At 45.3% G+C, this 13,110-nt stretch overlaps 1 protein-coding gene across 1 annotated transcript; it reads right to left on the bottom strand.

Annotated features, from left to right (window-relative positions):
• Positions 1 to 1,533: 1,533 nt before the first annotated feature.
• LOC137570481 (protein kinase C delta type-like) lies at positions 1,534 to 12,847 on the bottom strand. The gene is made up of 8 exons (XM_068279150.1): positions 12,773 to 12,847; positions 10,075 to 10,166; positions 8,275 to 8,337; positions 6,554 to 6,686; positions 4,595 to 4,783; positions 3,121 to 3,249; positions 1,902 to 2,053; positions 1,534 to 1,743 (listed from the first exon to the last, which is right to left on the bottom strand). The coding sequence occupies exons 1-7, from the start codon at positions 12,824 to 12,826 to the stop codon at positions 2,024 to 2,026; spliced, it is 690 nt and encodes a 229-aa protein (XP_068135251.1). The 5' UTR covers positions 12,827 to 12,847; the 3' UTR covers positions 1,534 to 1,743; positions 1,902 to 2,023.
• Between the last annotated feature and the right edge of the window lie 263 nt (positions 12,848 to 13,110).

The raw sequence follows: 13,110 nt of genomic DNA on the forward strand, positions 1-13,110 counted from the left end.
GTCCTATGAAACTAACATTTCTATCTACAAATCCCCTTAGATGGTTTTACTTCTTAACCTGCTGGGCGGTCTGGACGAGCACAGCTCGTCCAGTACCGCCGGAGGCTGCCGCTCAGGCCCTGCTGGGCCGATTTGGCTGAAATAAAAAGCAGCACACGCAGCCGGCACTTTGCCAGCCGCGTGTGCTGCCTGATCGCCGCCGCTCTGCGGCGATTCGCCGCGAGCAGCGGCGAAAGAGGGCCCCCCTAGCCGCCTGAGCCCTGCGCAGCCGGAACAAAAAGTTCCGGCCAGCGCTAAGGGCTGGATCGGAGGCGGCTGACGTCACGACGTCGGCTGACGTCGATGACGTCACTCCGCTCGTCGCTATGGCGACGATATAAGCAAAACAAGGAAGGCCGCTCATTGCGGCCTTCCTTGTTTATTCTGGGCGCCGGAGGCGATCGGAAGATCGCCTCCGGAGCGCCCTCTAGTGGGCTTTCATGCAGCCAACTTTCAGTTGGCTGCATGAAATAGTTTTTTTTTTATTAAAAAAAAACCCTCCCGCAGCCTGCCTGGCGATCTTAATAGAACGCCAGGCAGGTTAAAGAGACTCTGAAGCGAGTTTAAAACTCGCTTTTTACCTTATAGTTTTAGCAGGGGGCAAACATGCCCATGTGACTATAAGGTAAAAAGCGAGTTTTAAACTCGCTTCAGAGTCTCTTTAACCATATAAGTAAAACACTGCAAAGAAGGATGGGAATTCTCCAACCCCTATTGAACTGTACTGACTGTCTCCTCCTCTTCTCCTACTGTTCCTTTGATGCTGCCCCTCTTTCCCAATCCCTCCATTTACCCACAGGAACCAGTTCATACTCCTAACCCTCTCAAACGCTACTCTGTATAAGCCGCTGCCTCCAAACATTCCGCCACTAATCTCCAGAAACCATCCCACTCACAACCGTTCATCCTCAAGCTCCAATCTTCTAGTCTGTTCACCTTCTCTCACTCTCACATCCAGGACTTTTCACCTATATTTTGGAACACAAGTAGCACCCACAGTGACATGCTTCCTACCAGCAGCACCCACAGGGCCTCGCTACACCCAGTAGCACCCACCAACACCTCTTCCTCCAGTGACCTTCTCCCTCCATGAGCACCCACAGTTACCTCCCTCCACCAGTAGCACCCACACTGACCTTCTCCCTCAGCAGCACCCACATTGACTTTCTCCCTCCCTAGAGCAGCACCCATAGTGACCTCCCTCCACCAGTAGAACCCACACTGACCTTCTCCCTCCACTCATCAGCACCCACATGATGGGAACTTTACCGGGGCTGACAGTGTCAGAACGGTGCAGATCGGGAGGACACTTAAGGTTTCCGTTCACTGAAGGTTCCCTTTAAGCAGGTGTATTTATGTTTTAGTTACATTCCGTGTCAACTAAGCATGCACCACTCTATATGGTTTGTTGTAATACACAAATGTACACTAATTGGCAATAACATTGCAACAGTTTTATTAACTTAGATAAATACAATAATCCTATGTAGTCAATTTGTAGACAGATGAGCTCCATGCTAATAGAAGTGGAATGATCGCATCTCTTTACGTCACTTCAGCTGGCGTCTTCATCTCCCTCCACCGATCACTCATGAAGCTGAAACCGTGAAATATGTCTTTGGTCTCTGGTGAAGGGAGTTGTGGCTCAATGGATGACAGAAAGACTTCCTTTTCTGCATTGTCCTCTACGTCAGTTAGAGGGTTCTAGAAAAAAGAAAACAAATAAGGTCTTTAGTGCAATGTACTAAAATGTTACTGGTCTTATCTCATTTCCAAATATATATCCAATGGCAGAATAAAACACGCTGTAGACATATCACTGGATAATACATATTCTCTGGATGTACAATGATGAGCTTTACACTGAAAGGAGATTGTGGTGATCTTCTGCCTCTAGGACTCTGGTCACACCAAGGTCTGCAGCTGGACAGTTTCCCCTGAGAGGATAGCAGCAGAATGGATCCATGCTTTCCCATGGGCCTGTTCACAATGTTTGGGTTTCTTCATTACATTTCTGCAACACACAAGCCAGACCAGCACAATATTATGCAGAGAGAAGATGCATTGCCGTTTATTACATAGGATGGCAAGAGTGTGTTACAATGTGAAGGGACACTGCAGCGAATCTCCCGAGTGGTACAGTGTGTCTATACTATGTGGACAAGCTGAGGAGATTGCAGAGGATCACACACACTGATGCACGCGCATCCCCGCTTTAGTTACAGAGCACCACTCCATAAACAGCCTGCAAGCCCGCGATCACAGCTAGTAGGCTGTCAGAAGAAAAGCTGTCCCCTTGAGTGGCCCATAATGTGATGTCATCTCAAAGGCTGATGCCTATGAGAGGTGATGACTGATTGGATCACAGGGGGATCAAGTGAGGGGGAAAAATATAAATTAAAAAATACATAAATGTAATAAAAAAATTCTTTATAAATTCATTAAAAAATAAATAAACCTGACAGCTGCAATCAGATGCCACCAACAGAGACCTCTGTTGGTGGCAAGAAAAGGGGGGGGGATTCATTTGTGTGCTCAGTTGTATGGCCGTTCAACAAGCTTTTAAAGCTGCAGAGCACTGAATTGTAAAAAGGTGTAAGCCTGTGGTCCTCAAGTGGTTAAGGACAATTCCTTTTAGAAAAACTAGTCACATAAACCAGAGAGTTGTCAAGAATGTGAGAGTTTCCTTTCCTGCACAGAGTCATCACCTAACCACATCAGAGCAGGTCCCCGGGGCCTATTTAGTGTTGAGGGGCCCACCAGCCCCTTTCTCTGTCCTCTCTTCACTTCAGCTCCCTCCTCTGCTTCCTTCTGTGGAGCACAGGGACAGAGTCAGCTCTGTGTACACAGGAGGGAAACACTGGCCGGTGCCCCTCTCAGCTCCTCCCTGACTATCTCAAGTGGATGATGATGAGATAAAGGGAAAAGTTTGAACTTGACACAGACCACTGATCAGTCCAGCCAAGCACTATCTGACATACTGTAGGATAGGAAGTCAGCATTGCAAAACTAACAATGCTGATTCCAGTCTCGTACAGCAGACACATTGCCCATAAATGTATATCTTATTTCTGTACTTACCGGCTCCATGGTAAAGGGTGGCTTGGCTGTTCCAGCTTCCATATCAGTCCAGTTTATTCCTGTAAAGAATGGATGATGCTCTAGCCCTTGTACCATTCTTTGCCGTGTGTATTGATCCTTACACAGAAGCTGGAAAAAAAAACAGAAAAAATAATCATTAGTGACAAAACTAATGTGGACAGTTAACCCTTAAAAGTTTTCTTGTGTTTCGGTGAGATATTTAGAAGTGTACCACTATGTCTCCAACCATATTTACATTCCAACTGCACCAGCTACAGCAGGGCCATTTCTTGGGCAGTGCAGGCAGGGCGGCTGCTCTGGGTGCAGACAGGCAAGTAGAAGAAGGGGGCGTAGGCAGAAGAACATAACCGCTAGGGAGCTGGTGATGCACGGTGCAGCCAAAAGAAAGAAGATTACCAGCGCAATCACCTTCCTTGACTCCTCCTGGGCTGCCTGCCTCAGCACCGCATGATGACACCTGTTGTCCTGTAGTGGTACTGTAGGCTGTCAGTGCGCATGGAGGAGTCAGTGTTCCAGGCTGTATTTACCTGTGTGTTCCCTTTGCCTTGCTTCCTCCTGGATGAGCAGCTGGTCACTAGTAAGTAGGCAGATCTACTAGTGATCTGTGGCTGTGTGACTGTCCCTAAAGAGGAAGGGTTTGCGAGTCCACAGGGGTGGAGGGGGTGCAATTTTTACACCCTCGCCCTGGGTGCAATTTAGCCTAGAAACTGCCCTGAACAACAGTATTGCTAAATATTTTACTCAGAATGACTATCATTCAACATTTCACTACTGAATACTTTAGTTCTAAAGCTAACCTACACTGATACATATTGAAAGCTATTACTGGTGAACCCATTGCAAATCGCAAACCGCATATATAATGCTATTGTGCTGCAATGGTATTTTGCAATCTTTTTTAACTGCCGCTAGGAACACAAGGAGGAATGTAGAAGAAATGTAGCAGGCAGGAAATTTTCAATAAGGCAAATTCAGATTGCAATCGGATCACATTTATATAAAACACTAGTAAAAAGACCCGCCCATTAAAAAACAGGTGCTAGGCCACAGCCATGACACACGCATGACCGCGACCTGCATGCGCAGGCAGCAACACATGTGCATGCACGGTCGTGACCCACGCACAAACGTCTCTCGTCCATGACCGCTGCCCAAAGTCTGTCCACATACCATGCATGCGCAAAAGGCAGAGCGGACGCATGGACACAGGGACAGAGGAGGACGCAGAGACAGGTTTTATTGTATAGGATGCCCCAGAATTTCTATTGACTTTTGATGTCCTTGCATTTTATGATTTCCTTGCAATTACAAACGGATAAAACAACCCTTTTACTTTCCCAACAGAGGTGACCTTTTACTGTCTGCCCTTAGATATGACAGGAAGAGAATGTTGGGGTGTTGATACTATATAGTATACTGTACGTCTGGACCAGCTACGTGTTTATATACTTACAATCTGCAGGAAGTCCTTCAGGTCAGCATTCATAAAACGAGGGAATGTTGGTTCATCAAATGAAACAGACTGCACAATGCTGGGTACATTGTCATCCTTGAACGGGAATTTCCCCACAGCCATCTCATATGCCACAACGCCAAATGAAAAGTAATCTGCGGCAAAGCTGTATGGCTCCTGGATCATGACCTGTAAGATAGATGAAAGTGAGGAGGAGTTAGTACAGAGAGCAGCCTAGCAGGAGACAAATCTGATGACAGTTATGTGATGTGGTTACAATTAAGTGAAATTCACACTGACCAATAACAGAAAGTTGCAAAACAATAAAATAAATGCTAACGGTAAGTAGCCTAGACTCACAACTCAGGCCTCTTTTCCAAGAGCAGCTAAAGATGGTGAATCCACCGCCTGTCAGCTGCTCTTGTTCACCGCAGCTCCCCTTCCCCTGTCCACAGCAGCCCCCCCCCCCCCCCCCCCCCACATCTGAGTATGGTGGTAGTCCTGTTCACTGATGGATAATATTGCCTCTTGTATTACTATAGTGCTTTAAATGGCTCCCTGCTCCAAGTGAGCGGCGACACGAAAGTGGAGCGGACTGATGCCATTGTAAGAAACTGATACGTTTAAAGGGAACCTTGAGTGAGAGGGATATGGATGTTTCCTTTTAAACAATACCAGTTGCCTGGCAGCCCTGCTGATCTCTAGCTGCAGTAGTGGCTGAATAACACACCTGAAACAAGCATGCAGCTAATCCAGTCTGACTTCAGTCAGAGCACCTGATTAGCATGCTTGTTGAGGGGTTGTGGCTAAAAGTATTAGAGACACAGGATCAGCAGTAGAGTCAGGCAACTGGTATTATTTTAAAAGGAAAAAGCCATATCCATCTCAGTTAAGGTTCCCTTTAACTGCTTGCCGACCGCGTCACGCCAACGGGCGTGGCCGCTACGGCAGCCCCAGGACCAGCTAACGCCGATTGGCGTAAAGTTCTTGGGGCTCGCAATACAGGAGATCGCGCGCACGCTGCGCGCGCATCTTCTATTAGTGGGCGGAGCGGAGCTCCGCCTTCAGTCTCCAAGCGGTGGTTGCCGCTCGGGAGACTGTTAGACGGCGGAACTGCTGTCTAATTACATTGTACAGCGCTGCGATCGGCAGCAGCGCTGTACTGGGGACAGCCATGTGACACGGTTGTCCCCATGGGACACTAGAGAGCGATCGGCTCTCATAGGCAGAAGCCTATGACAGCTGATCACCGTTATTGGCTGGCTGTGGGGTGGGAGGGAGGGAGGGTAAAGCAAAAAGAAAAAAAATAGGCAGTTTTATTTAAAAAAAGACAACATTTACACAAAACAAACAAACACTGAGGGGGAGGGGGCGATCAGACCCCACCAACAGAGAGCTCTGTTGGTGGGGAGAAAAGGGGGGAGGAATCACTGGTGTGCTGTGTTGTGTGGTCCTGCAGCTTGGCCTTAAAGCTGCAGTGGTATTTTTTTTTTTTTAAATAGCCTGGTCTTTAGGGGGGGTAAAGCCCATGGTCCTCAAGAGGTTAAACGGAAAACAGGATCAGTTTTTTGTCTGGCACACTGTGAGTCCAGCCTTATTCTGTTGAAGGAGCAGTTAAAAAAAGTGTCGTTAAAAATGGGCGCAATTGTTATTTATCGTAATATTGATAGCCATTAAACTATTTACCTGGGGGCTGCAATTAAATTGTTATGCAATGTATTATTGTTAGCCGTTACATTATTTATAATAGATGGAGACAGGCACGAAGAGAGTTCATAGGCAGTGAGGGACACTTGTACAGAAAATTAAAAGAAGCCACTCTTCATAGAAGTACTGCATATGTTTATATGGAAGTGTTTATTATTCATCATTTGTAGATCATGCTATAATTTTATCTTGTTAGACTAACTTTCTCTTGGAGGACATGTAATATCAGTAGAAACATAACCAGATTCTTACCTCTGGGGCCATGTAGCCAATGGTGCCAGCAACGTCCATCTTTTTGTGTGACGTGTTGGTTACAGCCAGGCCGAAATCTGCGATACATATATGTCCTGCAGCATCCAGTAGAATATTCTCTGGTTTTAGGTCTCTGTAAAGAAAAAGAGTGTCAGCTCTGTGTGTCAGAAAGTCATTAGGCAGGGATAGACACTTGGAATAGGAAGACAAACATTTCATGAAAGGAACTTAGGAGCTTTGAAGGAAGTTTAGAAACATACGGTGTATAAACAGACACACTGGCCTCAATTCTGGTAGCTGTGTGAGCTAAATATTTTGTTGTAGGAAAAATACCTCATGCGGTATTTTTCTCTTTTTTTTTAGCAATTCTGAAAGATTTTTCTCCATTTCCAAACATGAGGGAAAACATGAGGTAAAACATGAGGTAAATGGATAAAGTGAGGTGAAACATGAGGTACTGTATTTCAGTGGTAAGCATGCAGTAAATAAATATTAGTAGTCTACTCTTTAATTGTCTTCCATAAGTTAGGATAGTCTTTGGAAGAAAGTTTTTTTTTTTTTTTGAGGGGGGAAGGTGTCTTCGATTATGTAGCAACCTATGAAAAGTATATTTATAGGCATCCCCCATTAAAAAAAATACAGTAAATATTTGGAGTTGTATTTCTACTATTATTTTTATTACACAGCTTGAATACTAAAACAGCAATAGAACTCCACTAAAAACTGCAAAATGCATACAAATTGACTTTGCCTTCCGGTACAGGCAGGTTTTAAACTGATTGGTAAATTATGTGCTAACATGCCCCCTAATTTCCATGGGAATACCTATTTTCTGTAAAATTAATGCAGATTACCTCATGAATTACCTCATAATTTACCTTTATGAGGTAAACATGACTAAAACCTACCAGAATTGCTAAATGTCATTAACTCATGAGGTAAATTACCTCACATGAGGTAATTTGTTTGATAACCCTACCAGAATTGAGGCCATTGAGCCTAAATCTTAAAAGCTCTGCAAAACCAATGGGAGGAATCTACTTCACCTAGCAAAGCTGGCCTGGGGTTACTAGAAATTATCTGCTATTAGGTGACAAAAGATGACAGCCGCCCCCGTGGTCACAAATGAATAGTGAAAAAGTTATTCTACGCAGTAGCGAAAAACCACATTGGGCCCGGGCAGCCCTCCTGCAGAGATCTGATGGCCAAGCCCCCCCAAACCTCCATCCCAGGAGGGGGGTGGGCAGGAGCTAGGGGGTACCTGCTTCTATACATGACTTTCTCCTTGCAGCGATATAGGTCCTCTTCACTTTCTCTCCACTTTACCAGTGCCTGGCAGCCAACTAATCTTCACCTCTATTCCATGTCATGTGACAGGGATGGAAGCCCTATGGTGATTGGCTGGCTGCACAGCACTGGTAAACTGCAGAGGAAGTGAAGAGGACAAATATCGCCATTGGGAACAGATAATATATAATGCTCCGCTGTCAATCTGCATTAGCAACATACAGGATGACCAACCCCCATCAGCTCCCCCTTCCGGTACACCCCCCCCCCGCTCCTGGGCTCCCCTTCGATAACAGGGGTCATGGGGGGCTATTGTTACACCCCTGATTCCATGACTGCATTTTCCATCACACACCCAGCTACAGTAAGAAGATTTTATAATAAATCCAGGTTGTCCAACCTCAACTACATCAAGCTAATAATAGAGCACTCACCTGTGCAAGATCCCTTTTGAGTGCAGGAAACGCAGGCCACATAGAATTTCTGCACACAGAAATCTGAAAAGGAAAAAGAAAGATTTAATAATACCAACATTTGTACACATTGAGCTAAATACGTCTAATAAATATCTTACAGACTCTTTAAAGTGAACCATTGAGATGGTTCACTAGCCTTTATTTGTACTTACCTGGGGCTCCCTCAAGCCCCATGAGAACCATGGTCTCCTTCAATGTCCTCTTTGGCCCCTCTGTTCTGCCGCTATGCCCCTCTTTTCCGCCGGGCAGTGGCAGGATTCCCTAGTTTTGCTTCTGTAGCCTGGAGCATTCTGCACCCGCACAGTAGTACTGCACAGGTGCAGAACGCTCCAGGGGACGGGAGCGTGCTGAGGGCACGTGCACGGTTGAGCTGCACATGCGCAGAAGCCCACGACTTACGGCGACTGACCGGATTACCGGGAGTCAAAGCGCCAGAACGGAGGGGCCAAAGAGGACGGTATTACCGGGAGTCATAGCGCCAGAACGGAGGGAAGCCACGGTATTCATGGGACTGGAGGAAGCCCCAGGTAAGTATAGATAAAGGCCAACATACCTTCTCAAGTACACTTCAATAAATAAATGTGATGACTGAGCTGCAAATATTCCTAGGGTTACAGGATTCATTTTTTTTGAACATGTGGTCACTAGTGAGCTATGTTTCGCACAGTACATTGTGTTGCTGCTGCCTTATCTTTAGCATCAGTTGATGGATCAAAAGGTGGTCATACATCTCTCGACTTGCCTGACCGATGATTCGACCAATTAAGGGCCGAAATTGGTCACATGTATCGCTCAGACATGGCAGGATGGGGTGTGGGAAGGAACTAGACATTTACACAAGTACATCATCAGGATTCAGAGACAGAGCTGGAGCAATTTGATGGGACTAGGAAAGAGCTCAGCTCAGAAGAAGAGGATTTGGCAAGACTTTACTACACTTTATACAGCCTCAGGGGCTTGGAAACAGCAGTAGTAGATCCTGTAGTAGTTCCTCCTACACTCACTACCACAAAGTCTCACTCCCACAAAGTCCTTCTGGTCTAAACAGAAGTATATCATTCTAAAGGTGGCCATACATCAGAAGACTTGGCGGCTGTCAGATGTTGGGACGTTTCACAACATTTGAACTTGACTAAACCCCCGACGTTGTCCCACCTAATTAAAAATACCCCCATCCCCCCCCCCGCCCTGGTGCCCCGTGCATGTTATACATTACCTGTCTGGGGCCTTCGCTTGTCCCTCTGCTGCTCCGGGCAGATTCCTCTGTCCATACTCGCACGCCCCATGTGTATTTCTGATGTCACACACGTGCGCCCTTACTAGAAACCCACGTGGGGCGCGCGAGTATGCAGAACGGAGGAATCCCAGAAGCCAGCTGGGGACCGCGGAAGGTAATGTACACTTTACATGGGGCACATTTTTCATTAGGGGACAGCGTCAGGGTGGCGAGGCAGATGGATGTGACGCACAAGGCCCATACTGGATCAATTTCATCATGAAATTGATCAGGAATTGGCCTTTGTTGTATGGGCAGTTGATAGATCTCTCTCTAATCAGATTCGATTAGAGAGAGATTTGTCTCTTGGTTGAATCTGGCCATCATCACTCGATGTGCGGCTTCCTTAACTCTGGCACTGATGAGGGACTCAAACAGCTGTCTACAAGTTGCATTAGTGAAGTCACCTCTTGCTCATGTGAAGCTGCACATGGCAAATGCCTTTTATCCTAGGAAGACAGAATTGTATTTGGCATTCTTACCTTATCATGCGTAAAGTAAATGGAGCTCTGTCTACAATCAGGTTGCGCAATTCTCCACCCTGCAAATAGTCCATGAAGAAGTAGAGGTGATTCTGCATAAATGAAAGAACAGAAAACAGGTTATAAAACGGGTTACAAGATACAGTATATACCCACCCACCCCTCCGGTCCTCCAATGACCTCTGCTTCACCGGCCCATGCATTTCTCACTCCCATTTATGCCTGCAGGACCATGCATGTGCAGAACGCTCCCTAACAGAGCCACTGCGATCCGCATTCAGGTCATACATGTAACAAAGCTGCCGGCGGGAGAATGGAGGCGTGTCAGAGGTCGCCGAGAAACCTTGTGGACCACAGGGGACTGGAAGGAGTCCCAGGTAAGTAAAAGGCCATAGATTTATTTCAATGCAGGTTCCCTTTAAAAAAAGCTACATGCCAATGCCTGCTAAGTTTGTTTTGTACACTATTCCTCAGCGCTCTGGTCAGGAGTAATCTGCAGCCACCCAGTGCAACAACTTGATAGGTGACCACAATGGGTCAGATCACACAGAATCCAGTTTTAATTCAATAAAAACAACTGCATCAGACATTAGTAGGATAACAGATACTGCAATGCTGGGTCCTTGCACACAGGACCCAGATGCATATATGTGCCTTTAAGTAATATGCATGTGAAATGCAATGTGCAATCGGTAACAGTAAAAAAGGGCGCAGGAGGCTAGTGGACAAATCGGGCGCCGCCATTCACTCCCATAATAAATATCGTTTAATGGGCGCCCAATAGGAAAAAAGGGCGCCGGAGAAAAATAACGTTTTAAAAGCGGCGCCCGGAGACTTAATGTTTAATTACTGCTTCTCATGATTACACATTATTTAATGATTTATACATTTTTTAATATTATTTTTAAACGAAAAACAGTACAAATTTTTTTTTTTTACATTATTTTTAAACGAAAAAAACGCACAATATGTTTTTGAAACTTTATTAATGCTTATCACAGGGGGGTCTTAGGTTTAGGCACCAACAGGGGGTCTTAGGTTTAGGCACCAACAGGGGGGTCTTAGGTTTAGGCACCAACAGGGGGGTCTTAGGTTTAGGCACCAACAGGGGGGTCTTAGGTTTAGGCACCACCAGGGGGTCTTAGGTTTAGGCACCAACAGGGGGTCTTAGGTTTAGGCACCAACAGGGGGGTCTTAGGTTTAGGCACCAACAGGGGGGTCTTAGGTTTAGGCACCAACAGGGGGGTCTTAGGTTTAGGCACTAACAGGGGGGTCTAGGGGTTAGGGGTAGGTACAGGGGGGGTTACTTAGGCACCAACAGGGGGGGTCTTAGGTTTAGGCATCAACAGGGGGGTCTAGGGGTTAGTGGTAGGTACAGGGAGGGTTACTTAGTAATTTTTTTTTTAAACGTTATTATACGTTTCACTATTTAAACGAAAGATTAACGTTTTTACAATTGCCGATTTAATGCACATTATTTAATGATTTATAACTTTATAAAACATTAATTTTAAACGAAATACAGTACAATACATTTTTAAACGTTATCCATGCTTATCGTTTAAAACCCTGCGCCCTTTTTTCCCAGCGCCCCTTTTTAACGTACGCGTGCAATCAGTGTCTGAGAGTATATGCCCACAGCTCCACTCCCTACCAGGTTTCTGCAAGAGCCGTCGTCAGAGGATTACAACTGGATTATATGTGATCTGACCCATTGTGCTGGTTACTTTGGTGGTACCAGGTCACCTATCAAGTTGTAGTTGCACTGGGCAGCTGCAAATCACTGCTGACCGGAGCACTGAGGAATAGTGTACTATTTTGTTGTTCCTTGTGGATTAAGGATCCTCTGGCAGCTACTATTGCTTTTTTGTGTGGAGCACTTGTATCGTTTAATTCTATACACGGTATGTTTGTATTGTGTTTATTAAATGTCTTGCCCAAATCTACATACAGAAAAGTCCATATTAGTCAGTAGGGATTGTCAGTGAGGTGCAAATTTATTTAAGATGATTAAGAATTATGCTCAGTATAATGATATAGAATTATGTTAATTGTTATGAAAAAGTATTGTAAAATGGACTTAAAATGTAAAATAAATGGATCACATCTTGTAGTGAAAGCATTTGATTGGCCCTTTTAGACGTTTGTGGCAAAGGAATATGGGGAAACAAAATCTCCTACAGATGTCCCTGGTAGGCAGAAGTAGTTTTGTACTATAATGCCTTTATGCGAAACTCAGATCACCTATAGATGCCCGCAGCAGTCTGAGGGTTAATAATGTTTGCTTCTATTCAGCTCAGTGTACGTTTCAACTGTTTCTCAAAGGAGAAACATACAGAAGGGGGCATGTTGTTCACTTTTGATTGAATTGCCACATCAGTGTATGCTTCACTTTAATGGTGATTTAATTGTGTTTTCCTTTAATGTTGATTAAAAACTGCTGAGTGTTTTGCCAGGGTAAGAGATTGTCCGTTACTATAGACAGTCTGGGTATTTCCATGTGTGTAGTTAGGGTGTAACACGTGTAGGGTGAGGGTCTTACTTTTGGTGGAGAATATGAGAAGAAACAGAAGGGGTTACACAGGAACTGCCTATGCCAAATGTCCACAGGTTGCTTCATGATAGGCAGATATGAGAGAGAAATATGTCTCACAGGTATTATGGGTTAGAGGACAACAGAAGGGGGTAAAACACTTACCTTACTCTGGCAGGTGCCGTAGGCGTGTGTGCAGAAACGGCTACTTCCTACCATCTGCAACACTTGCTTCTCCAGTAGGACTTCGGATGGATTGCCTTGGAGTAGAACCTCCTTTTTTACTGCTTTCACAGCTAGTTTCTGGCCAGTAACGCTGTGTGTTGCCAGAATCACCTAGAAGAGAAAAAGAGTTAATGCAGCGCTATAGTGGAGAGACTGAATTACATTTTAGTGACCTGTGATGGCTATATCTGGAGCCAATGCTTCAATGCTAGTGAACTTTATGGGACAGGAAGGGTGGACCACCTATACTGGTTGGGCATCTGGCTACCTATACTGGG

The sequence above is a fragment of the Hyperolius riggenbachi genome, chromosome 4, assembly GCF_040937935.1.
Source record: "Hyperolius riggenbachi isolate aHypRig1 chromosome 4, aHypRig1.pri, whole genome shotgun sequence".
Classification (NCBI taxonomy): Eukaryota; Metazoa; Chordata; class Amphibia; order Anura; family Hyperoliidae; genus Hyperolius; species Hyperolius riggenbachi.

What these genes read in the sequence shown, in the direction of transcription:
- LOC137570481 (XM_068279150.1), bottom strand. Translation starts at nt 12,826, where the DNA reads ATGGTAGGAAGTAGCCGTTTCTGCACACACGCCTACGGCACCTGCCAG. An exon ending in TTGGCTACATGGCCCCAGAG is followed by an intron (nt 4,784 to 6,553) that starts GTAAGAATCTGG and finishes TCTATCTTACAG; the next exon opens with GTCATGATCCAGGAGCCATA. An exon ending in TGAAGGACTTCCTGCAGATT is followed by an intron (nt 3,250 to 4,594) that starts GTAAGTATATAA and finishes TTTTTTTTCCAG; the next exon opens with CTTCTGTGTAAGGATCAATA.